At 42.5% G+C, this 18,633-nt stretch overlaps 1 protein-coding gene across 4 annotated transcripts in view; it reads left to right on the top strand.

Moving 5' to 3' along the window:
• The window catches only part of NUP214 (nucleoporin 214), a 44,075-nt gene extending 26,879 nt beyond the window's left edge, over positions 1 to 17,196 (top strand). For 2 of the 4 annotated variants that reach the window (XR_013958103.1, XR_013958105.1), the window contains exons 28-32: positions 842 to 915; positions 2,714 to 4,471; positions 5,959 to 6,036; positions 6,531 to 6,684; positions 8,815 to 8,955. Coding sequence is in view for 1 of the 4 variants with exons in the window: in XM_080630392.1 (XP_080486518.1) it covers positions 842 to 915; positions 2,714 to 4,471; positions 5,962 to 6,032; positions 6,528 to 6,684; positions 8,815 to 8,964; positions 11,689 to 11,860; positions 15,276 to 15,418; positions 16,244 to 16,268; positions 16,963 to 16,996 (2,584 nt within the window). In the remaining 3 variants the exon portion in view is untranslated. Of the gene's footprint in view, positions 1 to 841; positions 916 to 2,713; positions 4,472 to 5,958; positions 6,037 to 6,527; positions 6,685 to 8,814; positions 8,965 to 11,688; positions 11,861 to 15,275; positions 15,419 to 16,243; positions 16,269 to 16,962 lie in introns of those variants that run through there. The other 2 variants (XM_080630392.1, XR_013958104.1) reach the window with 2 other exon arrangements.
• Positions 17,197 to 18,633: the final 1,437 nt, after the last annotated feature.

The following is an 18,633-nucleotide window of genomic DNA, read 5'->3' as shown; positions in this document are numbered from 1 at the left end:
TTTCAGTCTTAACCATTTCTCTGCCCCTTTGTCAAGTGGATGTTACCCAAATGCCTTGCTGTGCTCTTCACAGGGCTAAAAGAGTCCTTTTGAGAGATGGAGATTCAGATTCAGAGTACAAACAGACCCAGCCTTTGTCCCAGACTGCAGGGCCTCAGTCTATAAATCGTATGCTAAATACAGTGCCGTTGTCAGTCATGTCTGTTACACAGCCTGAATTCTTCATCAGCAGCTGGTCTTTGAGAATCAGAGAAAGTTTAAAAAGCCACAGGGAATGAAGGTCTCTGGAGGACCCCAGTGCTCATTTTGAAAGATCACAGTATTTTTGCAAGACACAGTACTTTCAGTGTGAAACAGTCATGGAAACTTTTAATATCTGAATTGCTATGAGTGATCTCCTTTTTGACAGGTGGTAGTATCCAGTCATTCCCTGTTGTACATACACTATCTCTTAGCTTTTAGCTCTTTTAAACTCTGATTGCCACTGTGGCTTCTGCTCTCACTAGTCTCCAAAAAGCAGTTAGGACTTGGTGCATGGTGTTCAGCTGCTGAGCTGAATGGGGAGGGGATACACAGCAGAATAGAAAGAATTTGGGAGGATGAGGGATGGTCAAAAGAACTTTGAACTCTCTTTAACCCTCTAGAAGCTTTGTCAGAAGGGAGACAAATAGAGCCCAGTCATGCTTCTCTCTGTTTAGTTGTTGGAGAAACTGTTCTTGTGCCTGAACTTTGTGCAAGTCTGTACTGGAAATCTCAGTCTCAGAGTTGTGTTAATCATGGGGTTGGAAGTTTCACCTCTTTGAGCTAAGTGTCATTCTTTCCCATTCTCCTTTCCTTCTAGGTCTGGATTTAATTTTGGTGTTGTCACATCAGCTGCTTCATCACCGACGCTGCCCAGCCTGGCTTCATCACAAGGTTAGTTTGGAAGAGTGTGCAAACAATATGTCTTCCCTGCTAAGAGAATGCTTACTCTTCCTAATTTGTGTGGTTCTTGTTTTACGTTGTAGTTCTATTATTAAAATTGCAGTAGCTGCAGTAACATTACATATATATGCTGGATTATGCCCTGTAATGCACAGAAATCTAGGCCACCTGCCTTTCAACTAAGAGTAAGCAAAATATTTGCTGCCAAGAACATCTAGGAGGGACTGGTTTATGAAAAGGGTAACATCTGTAGTCATTTCCTCTGTTGTCTTTAATCTGTAGATTCGAAGTTGCCAAGGTGGTCTGATGCAGAAAGCTGTCATTAAGTGGAATGAGCTTTTTGTAATGGGAGGGGAATGCTTGGGAATAGCATTGTATTGCTTCTGAAATTGAGTGACAATATATAGTACTTTTCACAGGCAGACAATACTTGGTTGGTCTGGAAAAAGGGGACTGATATATCTGTTTCATAGTATTATTGAGGATTTCTGCCTCAAATATCAGTCTTGCAAAAGAGACTGGATGGTCAAAAAGTCATTTCCAGTGTTACTGGTTACTTTAATAAGAGATACTACCTCTTCTTACAAATGGTGACTTGCTTCTATCCTTAGACCATCACAGCCACAGCTATGCTACTAGTACGCTCTTGGCCTTAAGCAGAGAGAACTAACTTGGCTTAAAACTTGAAGATTTGGTTAATGTAAAAGCTTAAGTAAATAACACTGATTAAAAGAGCAGTGGGAGGTGCAGGAGATGAACTTGTAAACCACAGCGTTGCGTGAGGGCAGTTACTTCATGCTGCTCTGTGAAATGGTAGGAGCACCTTTGCCTGTGTTAGCTGGTGATGGAAAAAGAACAGAAGGAATTTCAGTGCCTCAGGAAAACAAATGCGACATTATTAGTGTCAGTAGCTAATATACTTAAATATACTTAATAGACAGAGAGAAAAACACAAGGATAATACCAACTGTGCTAAGCTTTTGCTCTTTGTTATTTAATCTTCATGTGTATTTCCTGTACCTTATCCAAATCAACCCGTAGTCCAAACACCAATGCAATGTTTTCAGGTCAGAGCTTGTGTGCATTTGGTGCTCAGAAATGAAATTACAATGCCTCAGACTGGTCCAGTCTCCCTTAAAGCTTCAGCGCTTTCACACAGTTGGACAGCAGTATATCTTGTAAGGGTGGGCTGCTTTGGCAATTACATTTGAGAGCTTTTCTCTAGTCTTTCAAAGCTTAAAACAGGATGTATAAAACTGGTTGATGGTCTATAAATAGTTGAATTTGTAAAGAAAGATTTGATTCTGTAGGATGCAGTGCCCGAAAGTACATTTATGACCCAACTCTGTTCTGAGCCTATTCTGTTCACTACAGAGAATTCTGTAGTGAATGTCAGGGTTTAGCTGAACCAAGTAAGGGGTGAAAATGGTGTTAACAGGAAATGGTCTGTAGTAACCAGGTCTTTTATGTTTTATCGAACTGTTGAAAAAGACATCAGAGGTAAAGGCTGAAATTGTCAGTACTCAGAGGAGGATGGTTAAGTGGAGGCCATGACATGAAAGTAACAGTGGTTGTTACTGCAACCCTGTCCATAAAGGCTTCAGATGTCACTGTTGTCTCCTGAACGCACATGGAAGGGGCAATTACCTGGTTAGAGGCTTTATAGTTTTGAGGCAAAACCACTGTTTAGCCATCTGTAAAACACTAAAGCATGCTGTTATTGTAAGAATGATAAATGAGCTTTGCATACTGTAACTCAGTTTGTAACTTCTGTCACTCTCTCTGGCAGCTCCTGCTAAAGAGTCCACCCAGACTGACTCGTTTTCACTTGCTGGGGGTTCCAAATTTGGAGTAGCCCCTGAGAGCTCCTTCACTTTTGGGTCCCTCAAGCCAGCAAGTGCTCCAGGGGCCTTAGCAGGAAATAGCTCCTCAGGAGATGACACCCAGCCAAACAAACCTGCTGCAACAACATCTTCTGCTCCATCCACAATGCCTGGCAAGTTGGATGTCCCCCCATGTAAATCAGGAGATCACTTGTTTCAGAGCAGTATAGCTGGGGAAACTCTTGGGAGCTTCTCAGGACTACGGGTTGGTCAAGTAGATGATAATGCCAAAACCACCACTAAAGCACTAACTACCAGTGTTGTAGGAGCACAGTCATCTAAGGTATCTACAGTACCTTCTGGGTTTACTTTTGGTGCTCCCCTGTTGTTAGGAAAAACTGGAGAAGCTACTTCAACCTCAGTCACAACAGCTGGCACAGCATCCCTGTCCATCAGCACTAGTGCCACAGGCAGTCTCTTTGGTAATGTCCAGATAACCAGCACAGGGTCTTCTGGGGTATTTAATCTTGGAAGCTCTAGTGGCAGCAAGCCCACCTTTTCATTTGGTATTCAACAAGCAAACAGTATGAGCACATCCATCTCTACCCCTTCTACCTTCTCCACTTCAACGCCCCTCTCATTTGGAAATTTCTTAAGTTCAACACAAACTGCTGCAACTTCTGCTAAGGGTGCAGGGGATACCAAATTACTGTTTGTGCCAGAAAAGCCATCTGAAAATGAAGCTGTAGCAGCTGGATCTTCACCTCCAACAACACTGTCACCACAGCCACAGATACAGCTTTCAGAGCCCATTAAAGAACCCGCTTTACCCCAGGCCACAGCCGGGGACATGGTCTCTGCGGGCTCTGGCACCAAATCCCCAGCATCTCCCCCTGATGCTGTTGCTGCTCCTGCCACCACAAGTGATTTGAAGGCACCAGTGCCTCCTGCTGTTTCTGCAGCTGCCCCGCCAGATCAGAATGTCTCAGCAGCAACTTCTACAACAAACATTGCCTCTCCTGCAGAAGCCACAAGTGTGTTGGCTGCTACCTCTGATGCTACTACATGTGTTCAGAGTCCACCTGTTGGTGCTCCTGTGTTTGCCCCCACTTCTGCAGGCTCCTCAGTGTTCTCTCAGCCTTCAAGTTCCAGCTCTTCTGGCTCAGCATTTAGCCAGCCCGCTGGTGATACAGCTGCTGCTCCTTCCACACCACCTGTGTTTGGACAACTACCAGCAGGTACCACAGCATCCTCTCCGTTTGGACAACTCACCACCAGTACCTTGGCCACTGCCACCGCTACTACACAGGCTGCCAGCTCAGGTTTTGGTACTTCTGCTTTTGGCACCACCACTACTGGGGGCTTTGGTCAGCCAGCCTTTGGACAAGCACCGACCTTTGGGCAACCAGCAAGCAGTTCTTCAGGTGGTTTTACCTTTAGCCAGTCTGGGTTTGCGACAGTGCCAGCCTTTGGCCAGCCAGCAGCTTCCACAGCAGCCTCAAGCAGTGGCAGTGTTTTTGGAGCACCAGCTAGCACCAACAGTGCCAGTTCCTTTTCCTTTGGACAGCCATCTGCCAGCACTGGAGGTGGGCTCTTTGGACAAAGCAGCCCTCCAGTGTTTGGGCAGAACACTGGCTTTGGGCAAGGAGGATCAGTGTTTGGTAGCGCTGCCACCGTTACTACTACAACATCATCTGCTGGGTTCAGCTTCTGCCAAGCTTCAGGTAAGAATGGAGGGAGATGTGATATCCCAGTGGTGATGTCTGGCTGAAGTACAGAGAGCACTGTGCCACTGGGGAAACTAGGACATTTTTAGTGTCTTTTTTCATTCGCCCTACGGCATTTGAGGGTTTTTGGTTTGTTGGCTGGGTTTCTTTTCAGTTAGTAAGAAGATTTGCTGCAGTGTGTGTATGAGGGGGAGGCTGATGCTGGAGACTAAAGAAGCATTTGCTCTGCTTCACTCTTTATCAGTCGGCCTCTGAATGTAGCCTTGTCAGTCCAATCTTGCATTCATTTTTATACTCACAAGTCTACCTTGACTTAATTTTGAATTATGAATTGCCCTGCCTGTACAAAAATAAGTGGGTTGGATTCAATACAGTGTAAAAGATCTTAAAGTAGTGTGATGTTGTAAATTGTTACACTCAAGTGGCAAGACAGCTCTGAAATCATAGTCAAGGCAATGAGTACAGATGCAGCACTTCTTCAGTGGGCTGCATAGGGTACAGGCAGCAGTAGATGTATAGCCAGGTATGGTACTATATCATGATTGGAGATGGCAGTAGATTTTAAGCCTTCCAAGTGATGGGTTAGCAAGGAACTAATCTGTTAAATCTGCTTTTGCCTTTGGAAACATCTCAAAATGAAATATAGCAGCAACATGAGCGTCAGCTACCTTGTCTACATAGTTCAATTGAATACTTGAACAGACCGAGCCTTCTTTGTCAATCTGCTTTTGTTCTCCACATTGCTACAATATATTGTTGGGTTTTTTTCCAAAGCTTTGTCTGTACAATCTTCAGATGGCTCCCAGGGACAAGTGAGAAGTACACAGTAATAATAGAGAACATGTATTTCCAAAGAAGAAAAACTAATTAGGCTCATTTAATTAAAAATGATGGCACTGTAGGCAAACTGCTTGTTCATTTTAACTACAGTAACAGAGAATAGTTAAATAGGGGGAAGTGAACTCTGCTTGAGAAAGGTGTTCCTAATTATAGAAATGAAAGTTTTACTACAAAATGCGCATTGAAGTGAACTGGAAAATGGAACATGGAGTTCTTTTTTTAATCAAAACATTTCATTATCTATAACAGGAATCTTTAGGTAACAAAGCTTCTTACACAAGTGCAATCAGAACGCTACAGCGCTTGTTCGTGACATGGAGGATTATTATAGCCATGTTAACAGAAATCCAGTTCTCTTATATTGTTAGCAACAATGTCACAGTTGGCCTTTTGTTTTCTGTTTGGTTTTAAGTTGGCCAAAGAGAAAAGGAGAGTGACTTTCAAATAAACTCTCAGTGGAATTTACCATGTGTGTGTTGGTACATACTTTAAATTTGTCTACAAATACATTTGGTAACATCATGTGTATCCTGTGTTTTGGTGTGGGAGACCTGTCCTCTCCCTGCTCTGGACTAGTGTCACCTCCCTGAATTGTCTTACACCCTAGTGATAGTCATGATGGCTTATTTTCCTTTCTTTCTTAGCAGGTTTCGGTTCCAGTAACACAGGCTCTGTGTTTGGGCAAGCAGCTAATACTGGAGGCACTGTCTTTGGCCAGGCAAGTACTTACTGCATTTGTAGAAACCAGAGACTGTTTATGTAGAGTGGACTTGTTCAGGATTCCCTGCCTATTTCTGATAAAAAGATACAATTTGACATACTCAGTAAGAAGTATCCCAGACTGTACTGAAAGTATTTGCTATTGTAGTGGGCACCAAAGCAGCATTTGCGCAAATGTTTTCCAAGGAGTACGAGGGATAAATGTTTTATCACATGCGGGATAAGATAAGACATGTGGAAAGTCACCTCCTTTTATTCCATGCCAAGTGGACAGTGGAGGGTAAGTTTCAAAGACATTATTCTGTGCCACAGACAAGGTTTAAGACAGACATGAATAAGATTTCACTGCATTACGTGTGGGAATGTAATTGCTCTACTGGCTCATCAGCTCCTTTGTACATGCAGAGGAATAGGCCAAACAGAAAGATCTGCCTTGGGGGCATGTGGTGCTTTGACTTTGTTTAAATCCCTTTTTGTCCTTTTTGTGTTCTAGCAGCCATCTTCTTCCAGTGGAGGCTTATTTGGAGCTGGAAGTGGTGGGAGAGATGGAGGCTTCTTCAGTGGTCTGGGAGGAAAGCCAAGTCAGGATGCAGCCAATAAGAATCCCTTCAGTTCCTCCAGTGGAGGATTTGGATCTGCAGCTTCCCAGAGTAAGTGAACAAAACAAGAATGCAAAATGTGCTGTGATTTCCATCTGCTTTTGGGATCCCATCTGCTTTTCTGCCATTAGTCATGTTTGAGTAAATTCTGTGTTAACATGAAAGGCTTCTAGGGGGTAACAGAGACAGAGACTATGCATCATGTGTAATCTGGAATTTTTCTTTTAGGTTTATGGAGAACAAATAGGGAAGCCATTGAAACAAAAAAGCAGATGCAGCAAACGAGAATAATGTCTATATCCTATAGGGAATTTGTGGCCAAATGCTTCTTTAAAATGGAATACTCTAAATTCTTGTCACTGAATTTCTGCTTCCAACTTGGTTGGAAGTTAGAAAGCTTTAATTATTTCTGACCTCGTATAACACTGGGCAGTATCAATAATCTATGCTCAAGAGAAACCAAGTTAACAAGTATGTGATGGGTAGCAGTATCCTCAGCTTTGTCCCCAAAATGACTAACACATATGGATAAACTCTGTCATTTTTTGTGTATAGGAGGAGATGTGAATTTCTTCAGTCACATAGATGTAAAGAAGAACAAATATGTGCAGTGGTTGGTTTGGAGATGTAGTCTGTTTTGGCAAGGAAGCAGAATTACAGTTCATTTTATCAGTTTTTACCCAGATTTGATAGGCAGGGTGGGTCTCTCACAGATAAACTCATACAAGGAATTGTGTTGAAGCCCTCTTTGGGAGGAGGGACTCATCCCTTGCCGTTTCTTTTGCTCCAGGTGTCAGCTAAAAGGCATCAGTCCACGTGTGTGTGTGTTTGCTAAATCAATCTGCATGTGAGGTGCCACACCAACCCTCCCACATGTTGCTTCTTGTCCAACCAACCTACCAAAAGAGGCATGAAAAGTAGTTAAGAATAAATTAAAGCTGCCCACAGGTTCCTTTGCACCAGGGACTTTAAGGGACTATTAGAAATCCTTTCTAGAAGCTATAAAGGATTAACTGTAAAGGCAAGAATCAGTCACTGTCCACTAGTGTAAAGATCTGTCTTTTGAATGCCAGAGTCAAGATAAAAACACATTAGTTTTGAGTTTTCCTGGCTAACAGGTCTTGGTAATACCCTAAAATTTGAGCTGAGATGCATATATGCCATTGTCTGTTCTAGCAATTAGTTGGAAATACTAGCAGGTGCTCTCGTGCCTTTCGTGTGTAGCAAATGTAGGTCTGCACTTGTTCCATGCATTTGTATGTCACAAAAGCAGTTCATAATGATTTCTGAAGTGTGACTGTTATTTAATGAGACTGCCCAACTTTGTTATTTCATCACTTGTGACATGGGCTTGGGTGAAGGGGAAAGCAGGAGGGATGGAGGGCAGCAGGTAGAAAGCACAAAGAAAGGGAAGCAGTGTCCAAGATGTAAAAATCAGGGAACAAAGGGAAGCTGTAGAATTAGCTGCAAGTGGCTAGAAGTTGGCTTCAAGTCTTGGGAGAGCAAATCCATTTGTTTTCTTACATCTTTAATGATCCTTTGGGATTAATGGTTGGGGTCAGTCCTCTAACCTTGCTAATTGATCCCTTCTTTATTGCAGCACTGGGTTTTGTGATAAAATAAAACAGATGGTTCACCAGAGAGGAGCTTTGGTTATTCTGTGTCCTGCCACTAGATGCTAAATCTCCATGTAGCCTTATGAAAGAAGAAAACTTGAGTTATTTTTCAGTAAGGCTGGAAAAGTTTGGCTCCTACTTTAAGGTCCTGTCAGATAGTCATGTTAAGAAATACTAGCCATTGCCAAAATAGCTGAGAATCTTCAATTTATGGTAAACTCATATTTGTGTTCTCAAGAGAGACTGATTCTAGCTGCTGTGATTTCTCACTTGAGGGATTGTCTTTCAGTGACTGCGGCACAGGACGCAACTAAACAAATCATCCATCACTGTGATTTCCTAGATTGCAGCAATAAAGGGTTGTTAGTGGTCCATGAGATCCGGAATGGATCTCAGTGAAACTACAAAGCCCTGTAGGAATATGGGAAAATTTGGCTTCTGTCTGCAGAGTGCTCTTTTCAATGTGGTGTTCATTTTGTGCTTGGGGATCTGCTAATCCAGATAATAAAGTGTAATGTGGGATATTGTCTGTTATGAACTTCACAACTATTCTTCTTCTCCCCAGATTCTTCCAGCTTATTTGGAAACAGTGGAGCGAAGACTTTTGGATTTGGCAGCTCATCTTTTGGAGAGCAGAAGCCTACAGGCACTTTCAGCTCTGGTGGTGGAAGCGTGGCATCTCAAGGATTTGGATTCTCCAGTCCAAACAAAGCAGGTACTTTGTTTAATCCACCCTCTAAGAACAGCCATGGTTACCTGTGAGATATTTAGGATTCTGCCATTTAGATGTCTACATCCTGGACTTGGTACATGTACAGGAATTGTCTCTGAACAATAAATAATGGCTTAGTGAATGGAACTTTAGCTGGTGGATTCAAGGCAGGGATTTACAATTCCATGTGCAGAAAAGCATCCAATAAACTACATTTTCAGGTGTTTATTCCAGAAATTCTCATTGCAGTTTAAGAGCAGAGAGCTGTGTGAATTAGTTCTGGTCTTAGGTACCGTAAAATGAAAAATACAAAGTATGGAACTGAAGAAGTTTTCCCCATTTTACATGCTTCCTTGGAATATTATCTTCCAAACTTCACTCTGAGTTTTGTAACTCTTTTGTCCCCATTTCTTCACTTGAGTGAATGCAGATGCCTGCACTGGCAAAGATTCCTCATAAAATTTGTATCCATCATGGTTCAGGTCATTCTCTTCTGAAATCAGTCTTGACGCCATCATCCTTTCTTCTGTTCTCTGCCAGTTGAATTAATTGAATCAAATAATGGAAATTTCACAAAACCTCTTTTCTTTTTACTGTCATCTGCCCAAAGAAAGAGCCACAAGAGCAGTGGTGACTGTGATAGGTCCATTAGAACTCAGTGGTAAAATGTTCATTTTGTTGATAGACAAAAATGGAGGTCCAAAGGGTCAGGCAGAGCAAAGCTTCTCTCCTTTATCCTCAGCCCATTCTTACAGTGCACATTGGTGAAGATGGGTATTGTGTTCCAAGAGTGTCTGTTGAAGCTTCGTTACTGGGGGAAGTAGTAGAGATTTGGTCATCCTTGAAGTTGTCTTGAGAAAATGGTGCTCATGAACTCTCTTTGGAGAAGCAGTGCACTGAAAGGAAGCACTCTCTGTTTGTCACTAGCTGTGCTCTCATGTTAGTGAAGTGGCTGAGAGCATAATGATGGTACTGTCAAATCCAGCAGCCCTTTGTAAGATGTCTTTCAAGTATTGCATTCCACTTGATAGTGGCAGTTTCTTGTCTCCAGCATACCTCCCATCTGCTATTTTTGCTAGAGGAGAAAGGCATTGCTGAAGGAAGTTCTTCTTTCATTCACCCACTAACTCTTTCCTTGCTTTTGATTAGTTTCAGAATTCTTCTTGTGATAGGATTTTCAAGTAGTTTCTGCAGAATATACTCACACAGAGCTCAGATCCTTCCCTCCTCTGCTTATATTTGCTAAATACCGAAATGAATGGGATGTCTTCCCCTCTCAGCTGCAGTGGAGGGTTTCCTTGACTGGAAATCCCCCTTTGCCCTGGTTTCACTACTTACAAATAGTGGAGAAAGAAAAATGAAACATGTTAATATGCTTTGCAAAAGAGAGTTAATGCCAAGCAGAGCTGTGATAAATACTCTGACTTCCTAGAGACAGAGGTAACAAGATAACTGTTCTGTGTTTAAATAATTCAGGCCTAGCATTTATTTTTTTCCAGACCTTTTGTGTTTACAGCCAAACACTATCTGTTACCTTGACATGGACTGGAATTTCGCCCAGGGTATTAAAATGTGTGGTGGTATCCCATCCTCATCCCTAGTCAAACAACAGAGCAGGTGTCCCTCACATTCCACAGTGTCAACTAGAAACAGGACAGTAATACCAGCAGATGAGTATAGAATAAAATCATCTGGGTAGAAGTCCAGATAGAGCTGCAGAAGGCAGCTAAACTGTGAAGAGAAATTGCCAAGAGCAGAGTTCACTTCCTGATTCCCTGCAGGAATCTGCTGTCCTGGCATTTAATCATTGCATCTTAGTTTCCACCACTTAAACCAGGATTAGATAATACCCTACCTGAATCTTTTTGCATCACGGGAGCACCTAAAAACCAAGCTTGCTATCTACGATCTGATCTTAAGAGGTGAGGGACGCTTACCTGTTGCATAAGGGACTTCTTCCAGTTAAAGCACTTGCATGGATGAAGTTCTGTTTGCAGGACACTTGTGTGTCCTTCCAGAGGTTTAGATTAGAAGCCAGGGTAAAACAGTGCAACCAGGTTGCAGCAGCAAATGTTCACAGAGCTGACCTTTACAGGAGGCTTTTCACTCTGCACTTTTCCGTGTGGTCCTTTGGATAGTAACTTGTTTAAATGGTGATGAGCAGAGCTTTATCTTAAAACTGACTACATAAGCTAAGGGTTTTTTTTCTGGTAAGGAGTGCTAGTTTTATGATGAACAAAGAATGTATTTTTGAATAATAAAAGCACCAGTCTATCACCTGCTCTATGTATGTTTATTGTAACTTGGTTATTGTTCTATCTCTCAATTAAAAGTGGTCTTTTTGTATATAAAGCCAGTAGAGATTCCTTCACAGTGTGTGACCATGTATGATGTATAACCACCTTCTAGTACAGCTCTGGGGATTGAGTTGATCTTGTGATGAAATGTTCAAGAGACTCAGAATATGGTTTTCTTCTGGATAGTCTCTTTAATTTGGTTGCAGTTTTTTGCATGCATTCAGCCCCTTTTCTTATCCATGTCATACCCTGCAGTTTGGTAGCTGTGTGGCAGTTAGTTTTATAAATAATGCTGTGTCCATATGATAAGATGAACAGGCCCATTATGGAGATTGTCTGCTTAGAAATGTAGTTCTTTGTTTTTTCTCTTTCTTTCCGCATTATTGTTGACGTGATGTTCTTGTTCCTTTTTTGCCTCTGTTTTGCTCAGGTGGCTTCGGTGCTGCTCCAGTGTTTGGCAGCCCTCCCACTTTTGGGGGATCCCCTGGGTTCGGAGGGGTGCCAGCATTCGGTTCAGCCCCAACCTTTTCAAGCCCTCTGGGCTCAACGGGAGGCAAAGTGTTCGGCGAGGGTACAGCAGCAGCCAGCGCCGGAGGATTTGGGTAAGCCACCTGGGTCCAGGGATGGGGAAAACAACATTCTTGCATGACAAAGACTATTATGCTTAGCTACCTCTGCTGCATTAAGGTAAAGAATACGTTCTGTGATTGATTGCAAAGCTCTAACTGTCCTTGGTTTGTTAGTTTAAAAATAAAATAAAAAGGCAGAGAACGAAGACTTCATTCCCAAAGGAAATAATGTGTATGATCTCATTTCAATGCTGAAACTACTATGTTGAATCTTTAGTTTCAGAGATTCAGAGGGGAAGGGATGTGAGTCATCTTGCAACTGTCTAAGGAAATGCAGGAGTATTTTCTGTGTGCACACTTAATGAGTTCAGATCTAGGCCTACAAACTATGCCTGGCAGAGAAAATAATAAACATTATTATCTGTGACTGTCTGGCCACCTTATCTGCTTGTGAGATTTGGGCTAGAGATACTAATGAGAATTCAGGCTGTTCTGTCACCTTTGGAGGTGGGATAAAGCACTTGTAAGAGTCTGTGCTCCTGGAGTGATTCGTGTTTATCCCACACTGATTGGTTTTGTCTGTTTCTTTACCCCTTAAGCCTGCGCTTGGCACCAGAGCAGATAGCGCTCCTTGTTTTGTTCATTAAGCACAGAGTTTCAAACCTTGCAAAGCAGCTTCTGCAATAGACAGCAAGTGCACTTCTTCAGCATTGCACCACCAGCAAGCAACTCTCCTTCATGTCCTACAGTTATATTCAGACAGAATAGACCCAATTGAAAAAAAGGAAAAACCTCCAGTGAGAGGAGGAAACTGGAATCTTAGTGTTTACGTATTTCACAAGCATTTCTCTTTTAGTTCCAGCAGGAACTGCCTTTATGTAAGGGACATTAAAACATCCAGAAGTGTAACCTGTTAATTCCCCATGAGTTTAGGCAGATGCCCATCTGCCAGGGCACTCCTGAGCTATGGGAGGCTTCAGCTCAGTGGTTCTGCTACGTCCTGAACTCTGGTGCAGCAAACTGGAGAGTCCCTTTGGAAAGGGTAAAAATAGAGGCAGCTTAATTAAATCCCCACAAAGAAGGATGTAGGGATGACTTAGCTTCAACCCAAGTGATACTTTGTTGAGTTCCAGCTTGCTTCCATTGTGCTGCAGGATTTTGTAGTGAAACTGTATGCGTTCAGTGGCAATGTTGGAAGCTTAAAGATAAAGTGGGATTTGGAACAAGCAGCATGATGATGCAAACAGCTCTTGCATAACCACTCTTCAAGCTCAAGAAGGGTAATTCAGTGGCTTTAATTGTGGCAAGTTTTGAGACTTTCTACTCTAGCAGAAGGGTGCAGACTCGGTCTGATGTTTTCAGAGTTTCCTGAGGAACTGGACCCAAACCTCACCATAAAATTGTGAGCAACAGTTTAATTCTGCATCTAAGGCGGTGTCTGTGCAGGGCACCTCCCTTCTGCCTTTCTCTTGAAGTGAAACTCTAAAAATCCCAATTCTGGAGAAGTTTCTTGCCAGTACGTGATGTGATATTAGCTCCGAGTTGCTGAGAACACCCTGCTAACTTCAATCCATGTGATTCACTGCTGCTTCAGTTCTGAAAAATCTGCATCACTTGATAAATGACTTGGGTGTCAGAAATAGAAACCACTACGCTCCTGCAGTCTGTAATTCCGACTGTTTGTGAGCAAATCATGTTTTGCTTGCATAAACTAACCTCAAGTGCCTCTCAATTCTGTTTTGCATAGAAGCTTACAAAAGACCTGAAAATGTGAGCAAGATAAGCTTGATTAAATTGTTACCAGGCAAGGACTGTATTTCATGTCTTCTTATGTAAAAAACCCCCAAACGCGTCCATAGCTTGAGCTGTTTCTCTGCTTGTGCTGTGCTTCACCTTTTTCAACAGGCGTGTTCTTCTGGTTGCAACTGAAAGAGGCAGTTGGAACCACAAGTTTCCTTGTCACTATTTTCATCTCCACTTCCTTTCACCCGTTAGACGTGATGTGTGTGTTTAGTTGCACAGTCTTGAGAAGATGGAGCACTGTAAAAATCTCTTGTTCTAAAACACGTCGCTCTATCTTGCTGGTCTTTGAAAAATGAACTACGAAACCTATTCTGCCTTTCCTGAGGAAACCACATTTGTGGTTCTGAGCTGAAGTTGTCTGCATGTTATAAGGGTCAAGAGCCAAACCAGAGGCACAGGGATGATTAGCAGGGCCATGAACTGCCCACTCTATCTAATGCTGTATGTGGAAGCAGTGTGTACAGTTGATAGTGTCTGGGATATGAGAGGTGATGTCCTTTACCAGGTGAATTGCTTGTCAGACTGCTAAAGCAGTTATCTTTTATCTGGAGAGATACATTTTGATGTGTGTGTAGGGTTTTTCTGGGTTTTTTTCTTTAAAGTCTACTAGATCTGGATGGATGGAGAGGTGCGTTAACGTGCTGTCAGTTCATATTTTAAGTCAGAAATGACAGGAGCTGTGTAAAGCACAGCCTTGCGAAGCTGGCACACTGTTTGATTCAACTGTCTGCTTGGGGGGGTACTGGTGCTGGGTTAGTACTTGTAGCATTGTGCACTTGCAGAACTGAATGCAAAATGTCTGCGTTTCACCCTGTTCAAGTTAGAGAAACACTTGAAGCTTGGTTTTTGAATGCACCTCTTATGCTTCTCCCAATTCTGAATCATGAGTGGGGGCAGAGAACCATGATGTGTACTGTAGTCTCATTAGTGTGTCATGCTGATAGCTCTACAATGCCTGGTTGGACAGAGTGGGTGGAGAAAGGAGACCGATTTCCATATGTAAAAATGCTTCTTATTTCAGTCCCCAAAAGCAATTAGGGAAGTACTCCAAGGGTAGTGGAGAGAAGTGCCAGGTAGGTGCAGATCTTCACGAAGCACTGGAACTGAGTGTGGTTCCAAACGGGCTGGGGAGGGAAAGGAACTGAGAGATCTGCAGATGGGTTATGTAGGCAGCAGGTTAAGGTGCCATCTGAAAGTTGGGAGTCTGGGCTCTGCTTTGTGCTCTGGCCATCAGCAGCTCATACCAATTCTATGTTTGCTGCCCTGTTTGTGAAACACGACAATGCTGTACTTCTAAGCTTAAAGGGTGAAAACTACACAGGGGCAAAATAATATCTTCCATTTGATGACTGGAGTTGGTATTTCCAAGCACTTAAAAACATACCTTGTGTAAGCATGAACATATTTGTCTTTCTACCTGGTGTACATTAAGCATAGGAGCTGAACAGATGTTTGTATGTACAATAGCCTTCCCCAAAAGAGTAAATCCATTTTGAGAGTGAACAGTTATCATTATTCATATCAGGTGGTCTCTCTTTTGATGCATCATTGTTTGAGTGTACTGTTGTCATTGCAGGTGTGGGGACAAACTTCCAGTGTAAATTAGATGATGTTTGCAAATAGAGATTTTCTCTTTAAACTGCAGGTTTGGTGGTACCAGTAACAACACAGCCTCGTTTGGCACACTAGCAAATCAGAACACCCCGACATTTGGCTCGCTCTCACAACAGGGAACCGGTTTTGGCACACAAAGCAGTGGATTCTCAGCTTTTGGGACAGGTGGAGGAGGTAGGAAAAGCTGAAATATAATGAACCTAACAGGCCCCATGTGTACAGCTTCCCCTGGAATGTGGGTGTGAATCCTCAGCTCCTTGTCAGAAATCTGCGTGGCCCTAATCCTGCTATAGGGAAGGCACCATGTCCTGGAGAATTGTGCTGCAGGGGCGGGTATAGTGTCTTCTCAGAATTTAGCTTGTAATTCCATCACTGATGTGCTGTGTTGCATTTGAATGAATCACTCTCATCAGGTTAATGCTTTTCACCCCCTTTCATAGAGCTGTTCTTTCTTCTCCAAGGGAAATACTGAGAAATAATGACTGTTCAGTACCATATGCATGGGTCTCTGTATGTAAGCACTTAGGGTCAAAAGAAGATGCACTGCAAGACTGAGGTGGAACAGCCATAGCCAGATTTCTATGTGGTGCAATTTGGTAAAGCTGCAGTGATTTATGCAGGGCTGAGAACAGAGCCTTTGGGAGATGATACGCTCATTGGTGTCACCACTGGCTTGTGTTAAGCACAAGCTCCATCTTCAGAGAACAGCCCTCTATTTTCATGGAGAGGTGAATAAACCAGGGACATTGTATGCAGTTGCTGCTAATGAATGGACCTAGCTGATTACCAGTGAAAGCAAAGCCCTCTTAGGAGCTGAGGCAAGTCAGTTTTCTTCTAGATGGAGATTTGACTTTCATTGTTTGCCCATTGCTCTTTCCCTGGCCTAAGGCAGGATAGAAATGCTTTTCAATCTGTGTGTGGGAGGGGATGTTTGCTACAAATCTTATGCATTCATTTTTCTTTTTACCAATTATTTTCTTACTCTTGCATTTCTTTCAGGGTTTGGGTTTGGATCAGCTAACACGTAAGTACCGTTTTCTGTCCAATTCTTCATTAAAAATACAAATAGAATCAAAATAGAAGAGTTGAATGGTTTACAAGAGCAAGCTTTGAAAGTAGCGCTAACACACGAGTTCTGGTTTCCTTTTCAGTGGCACTGCATAGAGCTCAAAGTCCTGGCTCTCAATATGTGCTTTCCAGTGAGGTTAATCTTTCATATAAAAGAGAATTTTCAGTTAGATCATGCTCTTTCTTCACCTCTCAGGCACATGATGTGTGTGCTCACGCTGTGTGTGCGAATCTAATATCTACTCCATTTGTCAGGTTGAAACAAGGAATTAAATAAGTACTTTTCTGGCTGAATTGAGATGATGATTTACAGTTAAAGAACAGGACGGGGAGCCGAGGTTAGCTCTGTCATTCACTCTGCCACTGCCCTGCTCGATTAGTTTTAGCAGGTTTCTTAAACCGTAGTTTCCCTATCAAGCAGAGCACGTGTATCTCTCCAGGTAGGATTATGCTTATTCTAGAACCTTCCATCTAGGTATGATGTGTTGATGCAGTCTCAGGTAAAAGATGCTGGAAATACCAATGCGTTCTCATAAGCTTCTGATATAAGGGAGACTGGAAGTTTGTTTGAGACATCTGCTGACTTAATACTGCCTGAGGGAGACTCCAGCACTCATTGCTGTGTCGTTTCTTTTCTTCTTGCTCCACAGATCTTCCTCTGGATTTAGTGGATGGAGAAGCTAGAAACATCCTGAGCCCTCCTGTAGAACTGCCATAGCTCCTGCATTCATGAATCATCCACATGACCAATACAGTTTTTCTTTGAAATACAAGTTCTCAGACTTTTTTTTTCCTTTTCTTTTTTTTATTTTAAGAAAAAGATTTTGCTTATTTTTATGTAACACTTGTTCTCACTCTATATTAAACTATTTTATCTGCCTTGATGTTGGTTATGTTGGAAGGATTTATCTCCCTGCACCTAGAAGAAATAGATGTATGCTGTGGTTACCAGCCCTGTAGCAGAGTTACCTTTCTGTTGTTCATACCATGCCTAGACAAGGGAGTAGCTCAAGTTGGTTTGTGATACAAACCAGCATGTATTTCATTGAAGAGAATGACTGATTGTCCAAGGTTCTTCAGAAGGGGCTGAAGTTTTGCCCTGCTAATTTTAAGTATGGGATGGTCCACATGCTTCTCTCAGTGAAGTGCTAAAACTGAGTCATGTGTGAGCCAGAGGCTTGACGGAGAAATAGGAAATTATCTGAGAAGAAACTGGCAGCGTGCAGAACACGTTCCCATGGCAGTAACATTCAACAAAGAGGTGGGAAGGAAAAGCTCTCCTATTTTTACCTTTCTGTACATTTTACAGAGCTCAGAAAATGAAACTCGGGTTATAGGGAAAACTTCTGGCCCTTGTATTAAAGTGTGACCTCCATGCAGAGGCGTTAGTGATTTTGCAGCTTATGGCTTTGGCTGTTGGCTTGTGACATGTCTGAGATTGTGCTTGTTCCCTGTGGCTCTCAGCTTTAGTCAGTATCGTTTGAAATTCTCATCTGTTTATACTTGACCGGACTGAGCAAATGGCTTAAAGAATGCCCTGAAGGCATTGTGGACAAACACTTTCTCTGATGCATCTGACCTTCACGAAACCTCTACATGATGTAAATGGGGTTTTGTTGCTCTCTGAACAATGCTTTTGAAATAACAGCTTATGTATTAGTTGGATACATGCAGATGGGATGGGGTTTATCTTGTTGGTTCTATTAGGACATTTTGGGGTACTTCTGCTTTTGCTATTTTCAGCAGAAACATTAAGGTTTCTTTTTAATACCACACAACATAAGTGTTTTGGTGGGCACATGGTCCCTTTTTGGAATTGTAAATAGTTGGTAACTGCTTGGTTTTGGGCCCAAGTGTTCTAAACCGAATGCTTCTATCAACAGTTCCTGAAGAAATCCCTTCTTTCAAGTCAACCTAAAAAGTCAGTGTTCATCCTAACTCCTGTTGGGGAAAGCATCCTTCCGGTCTCTGCAGCAGGGAATGACATTAGGTAGGTTCCCTTTAAAAAGGAAGACCACTGAAAGATGGGAATTACAGTGTACAAGGAAGGCTTATAGCTTTGCTATAGGCTCCAAGGCTTTCACATATGCCCCGGATTTCGGAACCCTGGCATGCTGCGTGTCCAGTTGAGACAGCACCCTTGTCCGGGGGTTGTTTATAACCTCCCTTTCCCTCTAATGGAAGAGAGAACACTAGAGATCCTTGGAGAAAATCTTCTGCAATTGTGCTGCTTTGGCGATGGAAGAAAAAGCTGAAGATGGTTGAAGTGTGCCCTTCTGGTATGTCCTCCTTGACTATACACCATTTCTTATGGCCCAGAG

This window comes from Psittacula echo, assembly GCF_963264785.1.
Source record: "Psittacula echo genome assembly, chromosome: 16".
In the NCBI taxonomy this organism is placed as follows: Eukaryota; Metazoa; Chordata; class Aves; order Psittaciformes; family Psittacidae; genus Psittacula; species Psittacula echo.
This window is presented reverse-complemented; position numbering and strand designations above follow the sequence as displayed.